This window comes from Centropristis striata, chromosome 10, assembly GCF_030273125.1.
Source record: "Centropristis striata isolate RG_2023a ecotype Rhode Island chromosome 10, C.striata_1.0, whole genome shotgun sequence".
Classification (NCBI taxonomy): Eukaryota; Metazoa; Chordata; class Actinopteri; order Perciformes; family Serranidae; genus Centropristis; species Centropristis striata.
Window position 1 is genome coordinate 11,842,389 of NC_081526.1, and position 25,100 is coordinate 11,867,488.

General features: G+C 41.1%; 1 protein-coding gene across 1 annotated transcript in view; it reads left to right on the forward strand.

The window, feature by feature from the left end:
* The first annotated feature begins 267 nt into the window (after positions 1-267).
* LOC131979510 (anosmin-1) overlaps positions 268-25,100 on the forward strand; it is a 47,837-nt gene continuing 23,004 nt past the window's right edge. The window contains exons 1-2 of the mRNA XM_059343512.1: positions 268-526; positions 6,586-6,633. Coding sequence (XP_059199495.1) covers positions 335-526; positions 6,586-6,633 — 240 coding nt within the window. The 5' untranslated portion in view covers positions 268-334. The remainder of the gene's footprint in view (positions 527-6,585; positions 6,634-25,100) is intronic.

Sequence of the window (25,100 nt, forward strand, 5' to 3'; positions counted from 1 at the left end):
ATAATTTATATTTATACTTAGCTCTTTCCATTACTTCATATACAACATTACAACATCATGATTATAGACTATGATTGCCATTCACACACCCTTTTCTATCTTCCCACTGAACAACCTGCCCATGCTGTGAACAGTAGGACTCTGCAGCAGCAGTAGTCTACCTGCTTTAACGCTCCTCGTGTCTGTCAGTCAGCGCAGCGTCCTCCAATCACAGGGCGCGTGAAGCCCGTGACTCCTCCCCAGTGTATAATTGAAGTTTCTTTAGTTTCTCCGGCGGAGCCTGCACGCAGTATTGTCCGATCCGTGGAGGGATTAAATACACAATCGCGGGACCATGTTTTCCAGGAGCCTGAACGTGTGTGTGACCCTGTGTTTGTGGATTATGGCGGTAATGAGCCCGGGAAGTGTGTCCGCGAGGAAGCAGGACGACTCTTTCTTCACTGGCAGTATTTACCGAGCAAGATGCGCCTCGAGATGCCTCAGTCTGCACATCACTCGCATCTCCGCTTTCTTCAAGCACTCCCAGGTACGAGCATGTGGTCTCAGACACCCAAACTTCTGGCGTTGATAATGAGAAATAAACGCGATGCTGTATTATCTAATGAGGGGATAGTCGAATCCTTCCTACATAAGTCAAACCTGTACGAGCCCATTGTGAGCAGACAGGTCACTAATGGTGCTGAAATACTTTGTCACTTGTGTTTTCTGTCACTGACAAGGAAACGAGACCTTTTTTTAAACGGAAAGTGTCACCAAAATAAAACACCAGTTGCAGATATAACCCTCTTTATGAAGGTATGAGTTGCTTGTAAAGTTGCCACACACAATATATCACTGGCCGTGTAGCTTGGGACCATATTAAATCTATCTAATTAACACAGTGCAGTGTTTTTGAGACTAAGGAATGATGGACGCCTTTCAGTGCAGCCAGTTTCCATTCATTATTGCTAATTACTGGAAAATGAGACACCCTTTTCTGTCAGTGTTGGACTCAACTCCTGCTATGACTCTACATAGTGGTACTTGGTTCTGTTGCCCCCTTATTTATAAGGCATCTCCTCGGAGAGCTGCCTTTTATATTCACAGTGAGAATTTTACACTAGTGTTCCCAGACTGTTGTGATGCAGAGCTGGCTGAAAGCTGCTATAAATTAGATGTATTCTTTGCATGATTTGGTATGTGGTGTCAGAAGTTGTTTTTCACCCTTCACTGGACACACTGTTCTCTCCCAGGACTCTATAGAGAAAAGGCACTGGTCACTGATCCTTCTCCCCTGTGCTCCCTTTTCACCAGCTATCTATCTGGTGACTGCCTTTATACTCACTTCATTTGCATTTGCAAGGCTAGTCTTTCTCAAGGTGCATTAATGAATTTGTAATTGTCAGGAAACATTGTGAAGCAAGGTAAATTTGTAATTAGCTCTGATGAATCAGCAGAGTGCTTTGCTTGTTTGTTTGTCATCAATTAACTTTACTTTGAAAGCACTTATTGATCCAGTGCTGTAGTTCTCAATGCATAACCGTGGGACATGGAGATAAACTGTGGTTAATTCTTGCAATTTTATTAAGAGGGAATATACACCTGGGGTGAGGGAAGAATGTAGTTAAGTGCAATTAACATCCTGGTAGGATAGAAAAACAGCAGTGCTGTGCATCCAAAGGACAGATTGAAAACAGTGTTTCTTAATTCACAACTTGGCAAGCAGTGTTGGGGATTTGTTTTGAGCAGAATCCAAGGGTATATAGCTGCTCTGGGTTGCAAAGTTGGGGCATTAAATTAGTCACCAGCTGACAGAGAAGTCAAATAACTGATGGAAGTCTCACCTCTAATGAACAGCTAATAGTGTACATAATTGACTGCAGAGCCTCGGAGTCTGAGGCAGCCCTTTTTTCAGTAAGGGGAAAATGAGAGGGAGGTATTTGTCTAAACAGAGGAGCATTTTTGTGGTTAGTGATAAGCAAGGTTGCTTGAGCAAGCTTGTGGGTCTAAGAATAGAAAGGCAATTGTTGATAATCTGCAAGGACTGTCTTATGCACTGTGTTCTCAACAGTCCTTTCATGTGAAAATGGGGGGTCTGGTCAGCTGCAAAAACATATGGTCCTCCCCCCACCCCCCCTGCCCTCTACCCCCTGGCCCTGCCAATAAATGCCAGCATCACACCTCATAGGCATGTAGAGGATACACACTGAGCTACCAACGCCGCTCCTCCGAGGTCACCTTCCTGCTAAATGCTGGCGCCCAATTGTGCTAAATGTGATAAGCTCTAATGTGCTGTTGCCACAACACTGGAGCATGCTCAGTCAGCACAGCCTACAGGTGGATCTGCTTCCTCTGCCAGATCTTATTACAGCAGCGAGCCGACAGGCAGCAGCTCGGAGCTCCACTCCAGTGATTGAGACGACAGACCTCTTAATTCAACTCGGACATCCTTCAGGGGTCATTTAATACGCGATAGGGAAACCAAGACACACAACACTTTCCATTTTAATGGAAATGAAATGCCTGGGCTGGATGTCAAAGCGGTGACTTTTGCCTACTGTTTCTTAATATTTTACTGTCTCTACTCAATATCTAGTAATCTATATGGACCATTACTTATTTTGGTCACGGTACAAGAGGCAATTTGTCCTCTTAACACATTCTGCAGCTGGAATTTAAAACTCTGTTTTTCATATCAGCTTTAATATGATCATTCTGCAAATACTGGAACGATACTTGGAGAATTTAGCACTTGCAGATGTTACAAACACCCACACGTCTTTCCTTTTCGTGCCGGATAAATCGGAGGACAAATAAGAGTCTTTGTTTTAATTGTTGCAATTATGAATTAGTGTTAAATGGAAACAAGCGTGCAGTTGCAGAGTTGGGAAACCCTCGGGTCGCCCATTGGTTGTCAGATTTATAGCAAGCGTAGATTTATTGATGTAATCGTGTTTCCAAATACAGATTTATTGACATTTTACTCCACATTTGGGGAACTTGTCACCCTGGTACAATAGACAGAGGGGAACACCCAACCATAAATATTAGCCTCGGACACTTTAAAATATTAAGAGCGCGCTGGGAGCCCTGTGCAATAATGTATTCAGAAAGCATCAGCCTTGTAGTGGATTATTTATGTGGAGACCATGTGAAGCCAAAAACAAGGTGTGTCCATGAGGTCTTGTTATTACATTCAAAGCAATAAAAACATTTTAAATTCAGTCATTCATTTCTAATGTGCTGCGCAGTAAAATCTAAGCATCTTGCTTGAGAGATTTGTGTTCTAAGCGAAGGGAAGAAAAAACATTGGAAAGTAGTTTTTCCGTGTCCCCTTGTTTTCGCCTTTGATATTAAATAACCTGCGGTGGAATCAAACCTCAGCCAGTGCTCTTCTCATGTGTGGAGTTTTTCATTAGTGAAGACAGCGGATGAATAGAGGTCTATGTAGCTTGGCCTCACCTCTCTGTAAATGCTTTTAAACCATGACAGTCCTGTCTGTAAATCTCCAGCCTCCAGTGCTGCTACACCCTGAGCTACCTCATTTGACAAATAGCCGTCATTCCTAAGCGGGGACAACTTTACACCAGTGTTGTTTGAGATCTCTGAAACACCCTTTTATGTTAACATTGGATGTGCGCTGGATACATTAGCTCACTTTCAGAGCTGCTGTCAAATAATTCATATGAAGTGAATAATTGATAAGTAGAATGACCACAGCCCTCGCAAACGCTCAAGTCAAAGCCCAAATCTTGAGGCCCTTTATTTTAGTGCTGCGTATGTGCCCTTAAAGATCAGTTATTTTGGTGTTGCCTTAGGACCCCTGGGCTGTCAAAGGACACACAGAGACACCAGCCTGTCCTTTGAAGTTCTGTCTCCTGTTAACTTAGCCAGAAATGTACAAGGTCTCATAGACCAGCAGTTTAAAGTAAACATAAGTAAAATAATTCAATTCATGAGCGTAATTTGAGATCTATTTAATCCAAATCAGAGGCTCATAGGAGACAATAGATTTCAAAAGGTGGAAAGCTATCCTCCAAGATAAAAGGGGTTTTGTCCGTGTTCTCCTCAGTTGTCTAGACAATACAACACGCCCCTGGCCACCTGCTCTGTCTTCTCAGTTGACAGCAGCCATAATGTATCTCTGTGATAAATCCCCTGTTTACACGACTCCACCGGTGTCACTAACAAAGCAGAGAGTTCACCTCAGCCACACATTCATACACCACTGTCTGGTCTCCTCTCCTCGACCCCAGGCAGTCACACAGGAGGATATCTGGAAAGCATTCATTCACAGGAGTCCTTGACAGTCCTCAGCACTGCATAATGTTCAGACTGCAGAGGAATGTCATGGTGAGTCAGAGGGATGAAGTCCTGACCTATAATTATTCCCCCGTTGGTCCCTGACATGGTGGGGTCAGGCCTGGACAGCTGGGGCAACATCCTGCTGAGCTTCTCTGCTACGGGATGCTGTCACACAGCAAAATTAGCCCCTCTGTGGATCTGGCCCTGTCGCCGTTGATGGATGGGCGAAGAAAGGTGTCAAAAACAGGATTGATGATTTAGAACATGGTCTAGAGTTGTGACAATCTGTATAAATTATCCCGAGGCACTGGCTGCCAGTGTAAATGTCAAGGTTTTTATTTACGGTGTGTCACCAACGGGGGGTTTGGCTCGCTTGGATTGATCATTTTGTCTAAGTTAGAGAAGGATTTTAATCATGTGATACAATAATAGTGAGGAATAATTCATAATTTAATCAACATTCGACCAAGCAGGGTGGAAGTGTTCTGCTACACAGAAAAAGGGCAGAAAACTTGCTGATGCACTCTAAACTCCTCAGCACAGTTAGCGCTCACTTTCATTTTACTCTGTAAAAAATGAAAAATAATTAAACCTCTATTCCCAGTCTCTTTGGCGCTCAGAGTTATATATTTTTCATCCTTATCTGCAGCTTTTTGTTGAAGAGATTCTCCTAAGACATGACCATACAATCATGGATTCCTTTGAAGCCATTTGACCATTATCCTTGACACTAAAAGCACAGCACTTACTGGTACTGGATGTCAAATTAAACCCTTTAATGATAAGTTCTCTCCTAAGGTCTCATGGGAAATTTCTTCTGGATTACATTGTGGGAAAAGGCTTTGAACTTGACATTGAACTTAAGCAGACTTTTTTCCTGCAGACCCCGAAAGTTTGGCTTCATCCTGCTGCTGCTTTGCTTTCATACAGAAGCGCAGGGAGCATCCAGAAGTGAAGCTCAGTTTCAGGTCATTGACAAAATGAATATCATTAGAGTCCAGCTAATGTGCGATTCTTTTAACACGGGCACCGTTTTGAAATGGAAAAATTTCACAGGTTACCAATCTGATGGCCAATATAGTACATTTATGAGCTGTAACTAAAGATCTTTTCTTTGTGGCAGTGCACCGATATGATTTTACAAAGGTACTCTTTCTTAAAGAAGTATCTTAATTAAATATTTTTTAACATGATGCATACATTGTATTACAGTGCCAACCAATTTTAGCAATGAAAACCGATCAAATAAATAAATAAATGAAGAGCTAAATCATCAGTTCTATGTTCAAGTATCAGCCAACTTCTGACCAGTCAAATAAATAGTTTAAAAAATAGCCTTTTGACACCATTTTCAAACCACCATATGCATCACTTTCTGCATTATATGTTCTGTAAAAGTTGTATCATATTGGCACATATCAACCAACATATACACCAATACTGATAGATATCAATATATTTGTAGTAGATAAATATAGGCTGATAAAAGCGACCGACAGATACTCACAGCCTCTGTCGAAATAATTAATATTTGATTTATTTGGTCACTTATAGAAGACAGGTGGCCAAAATCTGTTTTTCAGGGTTGTTTTTTAACATTGGCCTAAATGTCACATTTTGTGATGCACATCACATCCAAACATTTTATCTCTTTCATGTTGACCAAGTGGTCATTTATTCCAAAGCCCTGCACTCGCCATCCAAGCACAATTATGTTTGCAGAGGATGACAGCATAATTCCTCGCCCTAATGGAATTCAGGAAATGACCACTTGCACAAGCCATTTACCCCCACTGGTCCCTCGCTCGACAACCCCACATATTTACACATAGAGGATTTATAAATACGCCGCAGCACTATTAGGACCAAATGTTTCCCTCGCTGAAGCGCAGAAGGTGGCACTTCCACGGCAATTAGAGGAAATTGGCAGTATCTGCAGTCTGCACAGGAGTGCTGACACCAGTTCTCGCCTCAGTGACCTTGGGGACGTCTGTTGCGAGATCAAACGGGTCCTCAGAAAAGCTGAGGTCACCATGCTCCGCTGAAACTGACCAGAGGTTTGCCCTGGCCCTGGTGCTGGTGACCCCACTTCCCTGCTTAGGTTACATGCACTCAGCACGCAAAGCTGACTCTGATATTTGTCTACTGTTAGAATTATTGTTGCTTAAAAAAGCCTTGACTTAAGGAAAGTGGTATTAAGATGTATTGTGATAGGAGAGGAAATGGACTCCACATGTGCATTTGATGAATTGATAATGTATTTCTCTGATGACTGATGATATTTTTCCTTTTCTTTTACAGAATAATGGATCCTTGGTTTGGTGCCAGAATCACAAGCAGTGCTCCAAGGTAGTGTGGTTTCCCATCTTTCATGAATGAGACACATGCCGCATACATGCCCCATTATCAGAGGATAATGCAACATAAAGTGTGCGAGTCACGACAGGACTAGTTTTGTCATGCCTGCAGGAATCACTTGGGTTGCTGTTGACATAGACTATTATGTGAAAAACTCTTTTCTTTTCAGCCAGCCCTTACTTCTGCTTTCATTGAAACTCATTTGCTCCTGTAAATGGAATACAATTAAAGACAATTAAATAAGATTTGAAAAGACTAAATGTATGTCGATTTATGAAAGCAAACCATGATTGTTTTTCCTACTCGTGTCTTTTGGAATTTCAGTGGGCTGCATTACGCTACACCTCCCGCAGGGCTTGTTTGTGTTTCATGCCCTGTCCCAAAGAAGGTTGATACAAAGCTGGTGTTGACAGCTACTCTGAAAAGATGGCGCTGACATATTCTATCAGACTCTCCCGGAGCTGTTGACAAGGCCCTCGGAGATGTGCCGTATAGACTGTAGGCCGAGAACACTATGGAGCTGAAATAAGGACGATGATACGCTAGCCAAGTAGAAATCTGAACAATGCTCTCTGTAGCTGTCAGAGTCTCCTCACACACAGACCGTGAAACCAGGATTCAATGCCTTTTGCCCATGAGGACTCAAAGTAGGGCATAAACACCACATATACATTGTCTAAATAAAATACAGGAAGTATGCTCTTGCGGGGGTGATGACAAATTAGACGTTGTTTAGTTTGTTTTTTACTCAAAACTCCACATGCTTTGTTGTTCTTATAGAGGAATGCATGGTGAGAATTTGGGCCAATCACAGTGTTGCAGTGATGGTGATTAATTGGAAATTTGGGAAAATGCAGATTTCTTTTTTTCTTGTGCTTGCTTAACACGGCCTCACATTCGGTGTACGTATTAATCACAATCAGTGTCTAGTATCAACTGACTCACAAAATGACCCCTTGTTTGATTTCTAAATTCCTCTTTTGAATTTCAAATTGTTTCCTTGGCTATTTGCATTTGCCTTGGATACAGCGGGGCCATTGTTCTTTGTGCTTTCTCCTACATGTGCAAATGTATAGGTTACCTCCCTTACCCAACCTAGCAGATGTTTACAGCATTATTTAACCTGATCATACCACTGAAAGTGCCCTGTAGTTTGCAGTCATGTTACTTCTAATGATTAAGTTCTTTAAAGGGGACATATTATGCTCCTATTCAGGTTCATACAAGTGTTTTGGGTTTCTACCAGGACAATGTTTACATGCTTCAATGTAAAAAAAAACCCCACATTTTTCTCGTACTGCCCATAGGTGTTGCACTTCTACTCACCCTCCACCTGAAACGCTCCATTCCTGCGCCTCTCTCTTTAAGACCCCCTCCCGGAAAAACTCCGCCTGCTCCAAGGTTATTATAGTTAATGAAAACTAACGAAATAACGAAAACTAGAATTGAAAAAACATTTTTCGTTAACTGAAATACAAATAAAAAACTGAAACTGTGTTGTGTGGTTTCAAAACTAACTAAAACAAACTAAAGTTATAGTGAAAATGACCTTCCTTGTCGTCTTCGTCAACTTTTTAATACATAAACCTTTTTTTAGTGATATAAAATCTATTTATTTAGCTCCGACCAAACAGCTGCTGGTAAGTGAACGTCGATTGCCTTCAAAAAGTTCAGCACTTTAATCAAACCAAAATTCTGGAGCTGCAAGAGTTAATAACCTTATTGTGGCTGGACTATTATAAACAGGTACAATAATTATTATTGGGGTTTTGTCTTATCCACCAAAGGCAAAATTTATTGTGACCTTTTTGAGTCTCGCACCCAATAAATACCCCCGTTATGAAAACGAAACTAAGACTAAAAAAATAAAAACTAATAAAAATGAGCAAACTCACTTTATAAAACATTAAAAATTAGCTCAATTTGAAAACAAAAATTCACAACAAAATTAAAACTAAAACTAATGAAAAATCCAAAACTTCAATAACCTTGGTCAGCTCTGATGGTCGGTGTCTCTAGGTCTTTGGCACCTGTGTTCTTGTGTCTTTGTACCATCATTGAAGCTGGATGGATGACTGTAACAGATAAAAGTGGCACTTTTAACCATTTAAAAAAATGTACACCGGCAGCAACCAAAATTACAGCTTCAACATGTAGTAGGAGGATGACTGTGACGCACTGTAGCAGTTGCATTTACTGCTGTGAAAAAACATAATTAAAACCTCACACTAATCACATAAAAATGTGAAAAAAGTGTTAATTTACAACATCTTCAACCAAGATTGCAGGCTTTCCTGACGTTAGTGTGTAGCTTCATCTAGCACTGCAGTAACAGCCTGGAGCAGATGACCATGTGAAAAAAATGCTGGAAATGAAGTGTTCAGAATGATCGGAAACTGAGGTCTTTGCTCACAGGGATTAGTTATACATACGCCTACGACATCATTAGAAACTTTGGGCACGTTTGACATCAGAAACAGAAGCGTAATAGGTCCCCTTTAAGCATCTTGAGGAAAAGCAAGTTTGCCACCAAAACAAAATCTGTAATAAAGAAAATGTCATCTACGTGATCTTAAACTTTCTGCGACAAGTTTAAAGTTGATGCATAGGCACGTAAGAAGGCAAACCTCCTTTGTTTTCACCATAATGCTGTGAAACTTGTTTCTCTCCTTTCCACTGTGATGGCCAACATTGGCTGTTGGCACTAGTCATTCCCAAGTCGTTCGGCAGAGTTTATGTTTGAAAAAGGCTTTTGCTGGCTGTGAGTCCAAGCACAGCATACTGTTTTCATAATCAACCAGCTAACATTGCTGAACTTCTGCAAATGTCCCAAAAAAACTCTTTAATAGACTTCTTGTTCTCTTTGCTATAACAAGCATGTCAGTTAGCACTTCTTTATCCTACTGGTAGGCTGTAAATAAATGAGGCTGGATTTGATGTAAGCCCTTAAAAATAATGATATGCTTGTGTTAGTGCTGCACAAATGTGGTGCTCCGCCGCTCTGCCGTTCCAAAATCCTTTTCAAGGGCTCTCTGAATTTAATTAATTTAATTGTATCCTGGGTTTTTTCAGTTCAGCCATTCAGGATGCAGGCCACGGCACGGTGCTGAAGTCTAATTTGCGGCCAGAAGTCAATATTTTGGTAGCAAACACCACCACACTTCACATCCACAGCAATGGCTCGAGTGCACACTCTGTGCACACGCCTGTGTGTAGTGTGTCAAAACACAGGGCTATTGTGGCCACTTTAACAATTGTACCAAATGGGCCCATGCTGTACAGTGGTTCCCTGTGAATAGCTCTACAGCCACTGATTAGCCCCTTCACTTCATGAACAGCACACAGTCAAACAGAAAGACAAAGGCAGTGGCTCCTGGGGAGTGCGTTAGGGCAGAAGGCCCGTCCACCCAGAGAGCTCCCCGCCTGTGAGGAAAATGCGAGGAAGGGCCGCCTAATAATTTAGACAAAGATGCTGTGACCCCGTCCATCTGTCTGCATTTTAGGAAATCAAAGCCTCCCGCTTCCATTTGTGAAGACAAAGTCATCCCGGTCATCTCGTATGCAGTGTCCAGAGCCGGCCCCGCTCTCAGTGTCCCCATTGTCATGGTAATTAACCTGCTTGCCCCTCTCTCCAGAGCGGAGCGAGGTGGCATTTGGAGAGCCGGGGAGTCATTATCATGCCATAACACTGGACCAGCAGACAAACTCCATTCAGCGGGGGAGACGCCAGGAGAAACAGACAGCGGGCATTTTCTATGAGCTTTTGTCATTTTGTCTCCCTACTGTTAGAGCTCCCCACTTGAGAAGTTTGGATGTGTTCCCTGAAAGTTTTTCAAAACTCCAGGGGTTTTCTCTTTTTCTCGCCGGTGCAAAGAAAATAGATTTTGTGCGTGCGCATGGGAGAACGTGCAGAAGCGGGCCAAGAAGCTTTCCACATTCAGAGCATGGCTGATATTAGCATGGTTTTCTTTCCCCCCCATGGGTGTGATCCAGGCTCCAAATCAAATGCTAGGATTGACCTAAGGCAGCTAAATGCCGCTCTACAACAAAGCGGTGCTCTGCATTACTCAACCTTCTCTCAGGGAAAGAAGAGAAGAAAGGACATGTGCATTATGGCTGGATAAGTTGGCCTGTGGTGAGTCACTGGAACGTGGCCATCGCTTATAATTCCTGAGGAAGAAAAGTGTCATATTTTTCTTGTAAACGCACCGAACATCCTGAACATTTTTTTAAAATCAGTATACTTTTTCCTCTGTTGAGACTGATCTCTCAATGAATTAGATAGAGTGATGATTACCGAGTTGGAGAGAATTAAAACACCAGTAATAAAACGTCTTTTTTAGCAGCAGGGAGATGTTGACTCTGCCTTATATTTCTCTGAACCTGCCACATGCTTTCCCTTTTATTTATCAAGGTTTTCAAAAAAGAATAGCTTTAGAAAGTAACATTCTCTGGTCGCCATTTGACGTCAATGAGTCGTGCATGTCTTTCACAGACGTCTCATATATTCCAGGTGGCTCTTTTGAGTGTGCTTTTTTTTTTTTTTTTTCCTACCAATCACACCCTGACCTGCACATACCAGCACAAGAATAAGAAGTGTTTACTCTTTTGGATTACATGCGCCTTCGTCTTCACATGTCAGAAGCTTTGGAGCTGTTTGCCTGAATAACAATCACTGGAATGCAACTATGTCTCATTCAAAAGTGTCTTTCTTGTCAACCCCCCCTCTACCAGACCCCACACTTTCTCACGCCAAAATAAAGTGGTCAAACTTCCCATCAGTTATTCTTTTTTTTTTTTTCAGGGTCAGTTGAGCCTATAAAATTAACTCAGGAGCACCGCCTCATTCTTCAGTTTGTATGAACAGGGTTCATTCAAAGACTTCAGTTAATTTTAACTGTTTACAAGTTTAGGAATATAGTTGAATTTCGAATAAAGTCCTAGCATTATGCTTAATTTTTAAAATAATCTGGTGTTTCTACTGCACAGTCTCTTAGATAAACAAAAAATCTGCCAACCCCATATTGGATATTTGAGACGATTTTGTGAATTTTTGAGCTGGAACGAAAATAGACCTTTTCTATGTGGATTGTGCACCAATTTTGCACTGATATGACTAGGCTTAGGTACCCAGAAAGAACTTTATGAAATAATATTTAAAGTTATTATACATTACACATTGAAATTATTACATTATCAACCAATTCTAGGAATAAAAACAGAGAAAATAAAGAAAAAAATAAAGAAATGTTCAGTGTCAGTCTATTAATGACCATTAAAATGAAGAATAAATAAAATAAAAAATGGCCAACTCAATTTCTAAATCAGCTCAAGCATTTTTTTCTGCATTATATGTTCTGTAAAAAAATGTCCATAATGGACAACATATACACCGATTCTGGCGAATATTGGCAGATAAATTGAGGAAAAGGAAAAGATTCCATTGTCATTATTATTGTTGTTGTTTGTTATCTCCTATACCAACTCTAATAATAATTTGCTTAATAATAAACAAAGTGAAAATATACATTGATTGCTTTTTGGAATAAAGGACTTCTGTAAACTAACTAATTAGCTCTTTAGATTTAATACTTTTTGGTTACTTTACCTTAACTTGCTTATATTCTTCTCTTAAATTGCTATACAAACCCTGCATGAGTCTTAATTAAAACCAGCGATAACAGCACATGCTTTGGGGCTTGGTCACTTTCGCTTTGCAAGTGTGTCCATGCAGTTTACAAGTCTTTTGTGTGGTCATCCTTTTTTTTGGCGGTAGGTAGTATATTTTCAAAAGCTGTGATAAAGTGGGTGCTGGTTGCTGGGTTTACGGCTGGGCATGGCTGGAATTGTTAGCTGAAAGACTTCAAAGCACCTTTTGGTCATGCTGAGTCCAGACGCTCGTCTCACCTCCCTGTGTTAGCCACATTACCAGCACCAACACCTCAAAGCAAGCTGGACTAGAAATCAATCTGTCAAGTGGGCAGTGTGTCTGAATTGCCTGTCAGTGGAGCAGCTCAGCAGAGCGCAACAGTGGAGAAACACTGTTTGCCAGTCTGACTTAATTGATTTTCTAATTTCATATATAAATATATGTGGGAGAATTCTGAGGCGGCGGAGATCTTGCAAAGACACATCCTTGTGCTTTCTCTGAAGCCTTTCTTCTTCCTCTGGTGTTTTATCTAGTTTGAGGCAGTGTGTGTGTGTGTGTGTGGGTGGCGGAGGAGTGTGAAGCAGGGCTGGTCAGTCCCAGCAGGAAGGACCTGATCTGGACATGGTTGTTAAGTTTCATTGGCTAAAGGGGGGGTCGCTTCATTGGCTGCTATCTGTGGAGCTCATTATTCACATGGTGGGTGGCAGAGAATGAAAACCCCCACAGCAGAAAAACTAAAGACGTGGCCACAGGAGAGGAGGGCGAGGAGGCAGTGGAACTGCAGTTTAGACTTCCTCAGCATGAAAGCTCACATCTAAAGCTGCTATGCAATGCTGTCTGCTCAATATCTGAGTGATGAGCACTCCAGGAAATCCTCCACAAAGAACTACACTCCGTCTCATACCAACCTGTGTTTTTATTGATCCCACAAGCGCCTTTTTTAAATAGTTGCCATTTGTTTTCCCAGATAATCAACCTCTCCCAGATAGCCTGATTTCACATGTTCTCTGTGTCAGAAGGGATTTCATTCCCTTGAAGGATTAATGTAATCAAAGCTGCTGTGAAATCCTCTTTTAGCAATAATGACCAGTCACACTGAGACAATCTGCTGTCATCCAAGTGTTTATTCTCTTTCTGAGGACGGATTGGCAGAATATCATAGATTGCAGCACCTTTCATGTTGCCTCCGCTGTCTCTTCCCTCCCGAGCTCACGTGTTTAGAGGTGCTAAAGAATGCAATCACTCCACGGCTTTAATTATAGTTTTGTGTTAATATATTGTTACAGAACTAATCGTGCCAATGGTCATGTTGACGGAGGGAAGATTAAAATGTAAGAATCTTAAAGCTGATGTACTTAGTAGATGTGGGCTTATCAATTTATACCAGCTCCACTCAAAGCTGCTGCATCCCGCAGATAAATCCCGTTGTGTGTGACAGTTTCAGGACGACGGAAAACCAGAATGTGTGTCAAAGACTCTGTGATCGACAGCTCTCTTAACCTTTGCCCTGAATATATGGCTACGTCAGCAGATATGTGTATCAGCAATGGGAAAAAAACACCTTCTTCAGGGTTTCTACACCTTTTTCCAAAGTGAAATTCATGCATTTTCAAGCACCTTACAGCTATGCTAAAGTATATATTTATATATAGTTCATACCTTATTTACAGTACACTGATTATACACTGGATGTTATCTGTGCTATAAAAAACGAAATTGTTTTTTGACACCATTCTCACAAAGGTGACAGATTTAAAGGGGAAAAAATCAACACATTTTCACGTTTCATAATGTGACACTCCTTCGACTTGGAATCCATGTAACCTGAATTTAAAGCAGCCAAAGCATTTTACTCAAACTCCAATCATTTTTCAACTCTGAAACACCACATTCATCATACAATATGTACTTTTCTGTCATTAGGGGTCTCTCAATCAAAACAATACCAAAAGTAGGAGCAATGTCGTCATTGCAGTAACTCCCTCGGGTGTTCAACGTTGGAGGTTTTTATATGCAGTACCTTAAGCACCTCCAAAGCAAGCAGGACAGGTGATTAAAACCAGTGAAACATTGAATTAAGCAGTTTCATAATGAAAACCAGTGTTTGGAGGATGTTTTGTGCACGGCTTTCACTAGCTCTTGCTTACCTTGTTTCTCTAACTTGAGATCTGTTTTTTACCAGCAGCCAATTATCCATAGAGGTCTCATTCTCACCAAAACAAACTTTACCTGTGATTTAAACGGGTACAAACAATGAATAATGCAGTTTCACATTAAAAATATTTGTTTCTCCGATGCTGTTCAGCACAGTGGTGGAGGGGCTGCGAGCCGAGCTGCTGCTAATATTTGCCCAGCTTGTTTCTTTGATAACTTAAGATCCAGAAGTCTGATGACTGAAATCCTTCATCTGGTTAAAATATATAGATGAAGATTAGTATAGATAGAAGTGTATTGTAGAAATGTAGCTTAAAACTGGTAAACTTTCAGAAGTTGTAAACTTGACAACTTCTGAAGTAAATAGTGTGTTCTTGGTTAAAAACGACACCTTTTTCTTGGTTTGAAAACTGTTGGAAACATTTGGGTTGATCTAATGTGCATAATATAACAACATCTGCACTGTATAACATAGATCGAGTTGTTTTAAGACATTTTAATGTGAAAATGTGACATTAAAATTCAAGTCTTCTTCAAGAATGTCAATCACATTTGTTTTGGCTCTTTTGTTTGTTTTCAGTATAAATCAAAAAGTCTTTTCACTGTCTTTGTTCCCAGCTCTGAGATATATATCAAACAAAAATCCATTATCGCATCAGCAAAACAAAATGCATTATGTCACTGTTTTTGGGCTGCGCATCATTTCTCAGTGTGTACGTGCTGCTGCACTGGTGTGAGGAGCTGTGAGTGTAGGCTGGAGAGGGCAAGTGGGATTAGTGAAATTCAAGTGTTTCTGAGGCTCAAATAAACAAGTGGAGATAGTGGTGGAATGTGACTGCAGCATGGGATTAGGCCAGCTTTACTCCCCTGAACGGCGCGTCGTGGTTTACATGTTGTTGGCCTACATTGAGACCGAATCTCCAGGTCTCATTTCATCTGACATGAGGACCGGATTGAGACGGCTCGAGTGGGTCACTGCAGGAACGAGCCCTCAGGGGCTGACATCCTTTTATCTTGTTTACTATCTCCTCAGTCTGCAATGACAGAAATGCATTTTTCATCCCCCTGCAAGTTCATTATCGCTGCTGTAAATCAACTGTATAGACGGTTTGAATAACTGACTGTGGCGCTGAGGAAGTGTTTTATCATTTGATCGCATTTTCAGCTCCGCTCCTATGCATCTGTCATCGCAACATTATTCAGTGTGATGGTGTGGGAGTAAATACAGTAAATCATGTGTGGGGCAGATCTGATGTGAGGAAACGGCGGAGCGGGAGGGTTTGGCTTTCCCATGCCACGTCACAGAGAAAGGCCTCCTTTATCACCGATCTGACCCCACATGATGGATACATCCTGTTGAGTCTAATTGTCGTGAAATGTAAACCGAGCCCAGAGGTAGGTGATAACTGAGGCTCCGGTTACAGCCACTGTAAGTTTGTCACTGCAGAACATAACAACATGAGATGGCAGAGGACCTGTAAGAGAAGCAGCCTCACGGAGGGGTAGCGGGGGGTGTCTGGCTGAAACTTCAGAGTCATTAACTATTAAGTGAACTGCTATTGCATTCCACAGCAGACAAAGCACAATTCTGGCTAAGCTGTGTGGGCTTTTTTGCTCATAAATAAGGCAGGCACCTCTGATTGTGGGATAAATGTATAATTCATGCACTGCCCCTCCTGCTCCTCCTCTTTTTCTTCTCACTTTCTGCCAAGCTATTCCTTTTCAGCTCTTTGTTGTCTGCGCCCTCAACTGCATTTAAATTAATAATTAAAGTGATGCTCAAAGAATGTCTTGTGACACCACCTGCTAGGTTACTCACCGTCTCTGGGACTCGTTTTGAGAAACAAAACAGAAAGTCTTGAACCGTATAGGTTTCAGTTCACCCCCAGTACAGCTGGAATATGAGTGTTTTCGTTGGTTGTAAATATGAAGGAATTATGACGCTGGCGTTCGCAGCTTACGTCTCTCTCAGGGCTGTAAAACACTTGGAGATTTGGAAAATGTGTCATTACGTGTGTAAAAGTCTGTATCAATCTGGGGCTGAGTTAATTGGCATACTTGTAATTGTATCTTGTATTACTTATGATGAAGAAATGTTGTTGAGGGGCTGCTGTGGCTGGTTGTCCTGTATCTTATTCCATTTTAAGATGATCATTTCTAACAGACAGGCGTGTCAAAATACCAGAAGTTTAGTCAATCGAACCAATACCTCTGAAATTCCACAATTCTCTAGACCCAATTTGATACCACAATAAAAACCTAACACAAAACATTAATAAAAACTATAAAATATAATGGAAACATGTATTTCAGGATACGAATAACAAGGAAAACACTTAAAATGTTATTAATGTAACTGTAACATGAGTTGAAACTCTCACCTTCAATTTTTTAATAAATCTTTAATGTGCTTTGTTAAGTTAAGTGTTTCCTTAAGTCTAAAAAATTCAAATGGCACTGTCTACATGATTTTTTACAAATTTCTTATTTAATGAATAAAATATTTCCATACACAACAAGTCGAGATAGAGCTTCACTGCAACTGCACTTGTCGCCATCTTCGATATGTTGTTGTTCTTCCATACTGGTAGGCGTTTTTTTTCTTTCTTTGTCCTTTTTTACAGCAGGCTAGAACACTTGTAGGTGTTTTATAGATGCCAGAAGAACTTTATCTCCAGTACAGGTGGTAACTGTAGTGCTTTAGAAATGTATTGCCACTTTTTTCAGTTTTGGCAGCGACTTGGTATAAAACCATCTGTTCTTGAGACATTCAGACATGGCCCAAATTATATAGACTCTTCTATTTTTGTTTATTGAGATCGTTAGCAGACAGATTCACCATCCTCAGATAAGCAGATACTGTTTCCATACAGTTATTCCACCTGCACCTCAAGGGAGAAACAATAGAATAGAATAGATTGTCACTATACACATGTACAATGATTTGAGAGCTGAGTCCAAAAAGCAGTGCGACAATAAATAAAATATATATAGAATATAAAAATATACAATATAAACATTAACATACATAGGCAAGTAAATGTAAAGAAAAATATATACGATATAATGTAAACATAGGCAAGAAAGGGAGGTAAGGTGCACAGTCTTCAATTCAATTTGCCAGAAGCAGATATGATGCTATGCAGTGTTGATAAATATATTGCACGTTGAAGGACAATTTATTGCACAAATTATTGCACATTGCCAGGTATGGTATATTTAAAAAAGAAAGAAATTTTGCACAGTAATAAAGTCCATATGAAAATGAGTGCATATGAGAGTTCAGGGTTGTTATTGCTTTTGGGAAGAAACTGTTTTTTTTTTTTTTTTTTTAAGTATATCTTTATTAGTAATTATGTTTCACAAATTATTCACATATACAACATTTTCACTTTTTTTTTTTGTTTAAACATTTATCCCCACCCCCCTTTGAAAGAACCCCCCCAAAATTGAACATTCAGCACAGCAGTCAGTCAGTCGCATGTCACAAGCATGGTAGAGTATCATATGGCATTAGAAATGACAACAATAAGTAATAATATAAAATGGAACAAGTATACATTACAATAATTAAAAAAAATAATATAAAAATTAAAATAAGAAATAAAAAAGAGCAAAACAGAAAGAAACTGTTTTTGAAACGGTTTGTTTTTGACTTGATGCACCTGTAGCGCCTCCCTTATAGGGCAACAGGTCAAACAGCTCAGAGCCAGGGTGGGAGCTGTCCTTAGTGATGCTTCTGGCTCTGCTGAGGCAACGGGAGGTGTAGATGTCCATCAGATGGGAGACAAAACTTCAATAGTGGGAGCGAGCAGTGATACTGTGAGCCATGTGGGTTTCCTGTTAGTTTGCTGAGGCTTATGTAATTGCAGAATAGGAAACCCCACAGCAACCACTGCGGTATAATTTCATCTGTGCACCCCCTGAAATATCAAATCCAAACTTTTCATGAATATTTAAGATGCACTTTCATTGACACACACTGCTTTTTCTGTCGGTTTAAGTTGCAAACGAAACATCAACATTGACTGGGAATGATTCCAACAGTTCTAATACCGTTTAATTGATTAAATAGTGGCATTTAGATAAGCAACCTTCTGTTCATTGGAAAATCTCATTTCATATTTATCAGCACCCATGTGAGCTTGCTGCGTCTAGAGTTCCAGGCTCGCATCTCAGGTCGGCAAGCTGTTAATCTTTTTGATCTACCTGATATAGCCCACTGTCTGCTCAACGCACACGTGCTGATTTACTGCAGTGCAGAAATTAAATACGCAATATCTCATGGACTTAACACACTATAAGGTCGCGTAAGGTTGAGGAAATGGCGTGTCTAGACTTTATAACCGCTCAGGACGGGGATATCTTCTTCCTGATTTACTCGCCATCATTTTACAGTCCTTTGGAAGTTAATGGCACGTCAGAGACATATTGGAAAGCCTTGCTCGCGTATGATTTTACTCTCGTTGTGATCACAGCTCCAGTGCTCGATGAAATATGCTCCAGTCTGGTTAACCTGTAATCACAGTCTCAGTGGGCATCATCTGGAAGGCAACTACAAACATTTTAGGCATGCTTCTCCTTTTTTGCCCACAGAAATTGACTTCAAATTTGGATGGAAATCAAGCTGACTTTGAATTCTGAAAGCCAGCTTGAAGTAGGGCCTCTGCCATGAATAAGAATAAGGGAGAAAATAGGAAACTCGTCAAGAGTAATGATCCTCATTGTGGGTTTCCACTGAGAACTGAGGCTGAGAAAGGTAACAAGTAGCAGACAGAATGAGAGTATGGAATCATGAACATTAAATTGCAGATGAATTTGAAAAAGTACTGATTGAATATCCAAAGTTTTTCATTTTTTTATATGCCAAAAAATGGGAAAGCTCATTTTTATGTTTAAGTGGTGCACCAACATCACAATGTTGAGAGAAATAGGGTTGAATGTGCAATATAGACGGTCATGACCACTGAATTATTTTGGAGTTTAAGTGGGAGGTCAGATAAAGCAAGCAATTACGAATAGTCCCCAGGGTCCTGGGAAATCATAATGGGGTTTTCAATATTTGACATTTTATTGACAGAACGAATCATTGACATGTTAGTCGCGAGCGCTGTTAGTTGCAGCCCTAGTTCAAACATTATGGACAATATGGTCAAAATCTTTCATCCTGATGTATGCCTTTTTATATCTTGATAACAAAATGTATCACAATATATGACATTTTCTGATAATTCAATATATATGTATATTGTATGTAATAATCACATAGTAAAAGCCTATTATTGTGTACTCTATATTCCATGTGTGCAAATCAGCTCCGCTCCAGTGTCCATGGATAAAATTGGTGTCTCTTGAGAATTCCCCAATGGGATTTTTGCATTGGATTTTAGATCATTGCAAAAGATAAGTTCTATGGCAAACACACATTTCTGATGCTTACAGGTTTTTTTCAGCAGGATAATCTTCACAAATGAACACCACTTTTATGATGTTTGAAGTGTTAATGCAGCAGACAGAAGAAAAAAGCTAACGTTATGCTATAGCGAACTACTCCACGGTAACATGACTTGAACGTCACTACCGCTAGCTTCAGACGGTCTCCAACAAGCTAACTAGCGTTCTTGACAAGATAGCAAAACTGTAGCTTAATAAATTGTTTAACCTAATCTACAATCTGCAAGAGTTTGCAAAAGCACTGAAACACACAACTAGAGGCTGTGAGATTAGTGAGAGAGTTCCCATCCGTGTCTGGCGTGAGGACATTTAATGCCCCTGACAACCACTTTAGTCTCATTTGGCCACTTGTTTGCAACCGCGTTTTAATGGCACGTAAAAACTTCAAAATTCACAAGTGGGGGCATTTACTCACATATTTTATGTCGTACAACAAAGCGCGGACATATCTCCAGCTTGTGTTGACCACAGACCTTTTTAAGGCATCTAACCACCAACCCATTCAGAATCCTCACTGTGTTTGAGAGGAGAGACCCCAGGGTGCTAAAATGCTAACTTACTTCCTGATTTAAGAACTCATTCCTGTGGTGCTCTATATCACCCAGCACTACTTCAAAGCCTAATTTGGTCACTTCTGACTCCCTCTGTGGTTGTGTTTTTTGTGTGTCACAGAGTGCCCAAACAGTCAGAACAATTGTGGTCATTGACATATTTTCCTCTTCTCTTTATAATAAATAAATGCATATGTGCAGTATAAACCGTGAGTTTCCCGTAAAAAGGCTTTGTGCCGTTCAAGGGTAACTGTAAAAGCGGTGCTTATTTTGAGCATGCAGTGCTCTCTGCATAGACAGTGTTAGGTAACTGCCACTTCAAAAGGGTATGCAACTCTCCCAGCCATCATCACCAAAGCGTGCTTTGATAAAATGTCAAAGGTATGTGGGGTGTAACTGCTTGTTTGCAGTCAGCCATGGTGGTACTGTTGCTTGCATCTTCCACTTCAGTTCATCCCAACCCTCCCTCCACTTTGCCTCAAACCCAGGCTCCAAAATGTCTCTATTATCTGCAGACAGTGATGTGATTTTTGTGCTTTTGCAGATGTCTTACAACGGACACAAAACATGTGTCCCTGACATCACCTGTACTGTGCAGTTGGCTGCAGACTTGGGAACACACACAAAAAATGATAACAGAAAAAAATTTTAGGCTACAGAAACACTGTAACACTGCTGGCAAGTCAAAGTGCATTGGCCATGTTTGTGAGAGATATATCACATGATAAAAAGCTCATTCTTTGTCTGCGCTGCAATGTGAGCCTGGTGTTTTCAAATTTATCTACTTTGGAGAGAGTTTTTGGAAAACATCCATTTTTCTGAGCATGATCTTGCTGGCTTAGTGCAGATGGATGGCCAAAACAGAGAGAAAAGATGAGTTTTAAAATTTATCAGGATTAGAGTGGACGTGATCGGAGAGTGCGAGAGAACGAAAGGCAGATAAGAAGTGAGAAGGAACTGGAAGTCGAGACGGGAGACGACAGCCAAATAAAAGTGAAATAGAGTGAGAAGTGAGTGAATACGTGGAGTAAGTGCCTGTTTCAATGGAAGGGAGAGCAGAGCCCTGCGTCTCGCTCCCGGATGGGTCGATAGATATGAGCAGAGGGCTGAGAGCTGCTGGAATAATTGAGTCCGGTCATCGGGAGTGTGAAAAGCGTCGGGGCAGCAGAAAATAGCCATAACTCAATGAGATTGGAGGTGATATTTACAATGTGTGTGATCAACAACACAGAATCCTCCATATGAGTCTTCTGGAGAAGCAGACAGCTGCCGCTCCGTCCCAAGGGGCCGCAAAGGCACCTTGTAAATATCTGCTGGCACCACCCGAGCCTCACACTGCCCGTCAGCGCGGTGATCGATACATTCGGCTCGAATATCAGACAGAAAACATATTGGGGAAGTCCAGATTTTGGATGCAGGGGAAGTACAGGCACTCTTGCACGTATTGGTACAAGGTTTGACAAATTTAATTTACAAAACAGGATAAGTCATAGCTATCTCACTCATCACCCTATGAGTGTACAAATATGTTGTGGTAAAATGTGTAAATGTCATCTGTATCAGTATGAATTATTACCCATCTTTTATTTTGTATACACGATGTATTGTTAGACCGGAGGGCAATCTCGACTGGTAGCAGCTCATGCTTCATTAACAAAAACAAAACACTTGCGTGACATTTTATTTATCCACTTTTTTCATAGTTTATGTTATTCCAGTCAGTCACTCGGGGCTGTAAGCATTTTTATGATGGGTGGAGATAACCATGCTCCAATTACAGAGAAAGATAGGTCTTTGCTCAACAACCCAGCCCCCTAGTCTCTCTCCCTTCCCTGTCCTCCCCCATCCTCCCCCTCCACCTCGTCCCAGCCATGACAAAGTGAAGATGGGCTGTGGCATTGGCTGCCATTCAGCCTGACTCTCTCATCGGCCCCACAGAATGCCTTTCAGGGTCCCCCAGAGTAACAACTGCTGCGTTTTATTACAGCGTGAAATGGGGAGTGAAAGAGCGCTATGGATGTTCCTACTTAGCCATGCAGAATGTGTCACTATTGGGCAGGAAGATAAGAGGACAAAGGGGAAATCAGCCGCTCAAATGCTTTTGTTAAGACTAACAGCTCAAGTCCATAGAAACAACCCCATGCTCTTGTTTACATCTCAGAGTAAAACCATTTGTGTCTTTTTAGGCGAAATTTGTCCAGAAATATGTTAACATCACATTGAATGATTACATGCATTCCTTACGCTATTCAAACAGATGGTAGCCGTTTTGCCAGCTGGAGAGATTTGCTTGAGGGAGACCCAGACGTTGGCACCCAAACTCACCAGATACACTATGTCCAGCTCAATTACGTTCTCTACTCCAGCTCCGTGGAGTGTTTTTCCAGATTAGATCTCGAAAGTCAAACTCTAGCATAAATTTCGACGGCTCAAGATGTGCAAATGTTTGAGGGCTCCGAGCCTCTAGAGGAGCCACTAATACTCACTGTTAGACCACAGATAGTATCTCCTGATGTGATCTTATTAATGGAGACTTTATGTGCCATTCACACGTACAGGGAGTTTTACATATGGTTTGGAAGTGATTTAGCATTTTTTTGGGTTTGCTGTAATTAGCCATTTTTGTGGTATTGCTACAAGATTTCAACATATTAAAGCAGAAGTAATTGAGAATGAGGGTGTGTATGTGCATGTTATTGGGTGGAGATGGTGGCCTTCCAAAAATTGCACAATAGTTTATAGAAAATCTGTTGTGGCACTCTCCCAAGCAGGCTTTTGGCGGCATCGGCACTATGGTTTTAGATCAAGCACCAAATTGTGTAAATAGGAGTCAGGCACTTGATTGATGAGAGCACCTTTGTAATTAAATACAGCCGTCCTATTTGCTTTGGCAAGACATCTGTCGTCGGCCCTCCTCTTCCCTCCTTAAATGTCAGGTTGTGGGTGTGGCTGGGGAGAAACGCTGACAGATTGTCAGATTTCAGCACACCTGCAGGGAGCTCTCGCTGCCTCCACACAAATGCTCATCTTTTTTTTTTTAAGAGTCCAGTTTACGATGTATCCGCTCACTCAGCAAAAATAACTGTCCGGATGTTCAGATTTTTTAAAATACAACTTTTTGTTAAGGTTCAGCAGTTTTTCTAAGGGAACTTTTGCTTTGAAGAGTTAAAATAAAAGTGAAAAATGGGACTCTTAGGGTGAGACAACACTAAACACACAGCCAGCATTCTGATCTGTGTTGCAATACCCTTGGTACGCAATGTACTGTGTTAATTCATACGACTTGGCACGCAAGCCCGAGCATCTCGAGGTAACGATGATTCTATTTTCACTTGTATAGTTGTGATTGTGGTGAACCAGAAAAAGATTCATCCTCATGAAAAGCCAATGGAATGCATTCAGTCCGTGCACACAAGATCTTTCAATGAGTAAAATGAGCTTGATCCCCCTGGCTTATGTGTGTATGTTCAGTGATTTGTAGAAGGGATTTGGGGGCTTTAACATGTGCGTCTACTGGCAGAATGTCCTTTAGACGCTGGTGCAGCACACAGTTATTGCCTCAACACCTCATTGTTCCTGCGCGGTGCTTGTGCGGGTCTGGGATGCTGAGGTTGCTGCTACTGCCCGTCTTCGCCGCAGGCTCCGCTCTCAGAGGACACAATTGAGAAGAGAATTAATGATATAAGGTCGCAATATTATTAATAGCAGATGATGATAAAACTGCATAGACTCTTCTGGATGGTGAGGCGTAACTTGGACAGGGCAATTGAGCTCATATGTCATCTTAAATCTCTGAGGTGTTGCAGTGGTTTCACCTGATCAGCTCTGTCAAAACCACATTAGTTTCTTTTGGAGCTCTCAGCTGTCATAACTACGTCCTCTCCCTGCAAGGTGTCCAATTTTCCCTCTGGCACTTTATATTTTATATCATCACTGTAGGCATGTCTATATTGCTATGAAGTAATTAAGAAAATACCTCCCCTCCCCTCCCAGCCTCCTCCTCCACCCTCTGGAGCCAGCTGCTCAACACTCAACACACTGTCCACACAGGGCTTCTCGTTTGCCCGAGACGAGGCTGGGCAAAGCCGAGAGCCGAAGCGGAGTGTAATTGAGCGCTGGCAGACGTGTGCGTGGTCCTGATTGCAGCATGTTCCTCCAGAAGCAAGGTTTATGTTTCATCATGTGCCCATCCACCGCACTCCATAAAAAGCAAATAAACTTTTCACTGGCAATGGCATAATAATGACACAGTTGGCTAATGAGCGAATTAAGGAGTCGTAAATACAGCTCTGCCCCCTGACAGAGATGTGAAATATCTTACATCAACTGAAAATACATTCTCTACAGTAGGTGCCCTTATTTAACCACTCTTTTGTTGTGTACCTTACATAATACCACATATTGTTCTCATTATCTGTTTTCAGGAGATGCAGCCAAAAGTGGGCCTCTGCTGATGGCAGGTCTCCACATCTACTTTATCATATCTCCCTTAGGCTTGGGCGGTATCTGTTTTTTCATCCCGTCATACCTTACTGACAATCCACCAGGGTATACGCTATATGAAGGTTTTTGTGTAAAACAATCAAACAAAATAATGTAAAAGCTGAGCTGCTATTGATAGTTGTTGTAGAACATTGTAGGACAGACGA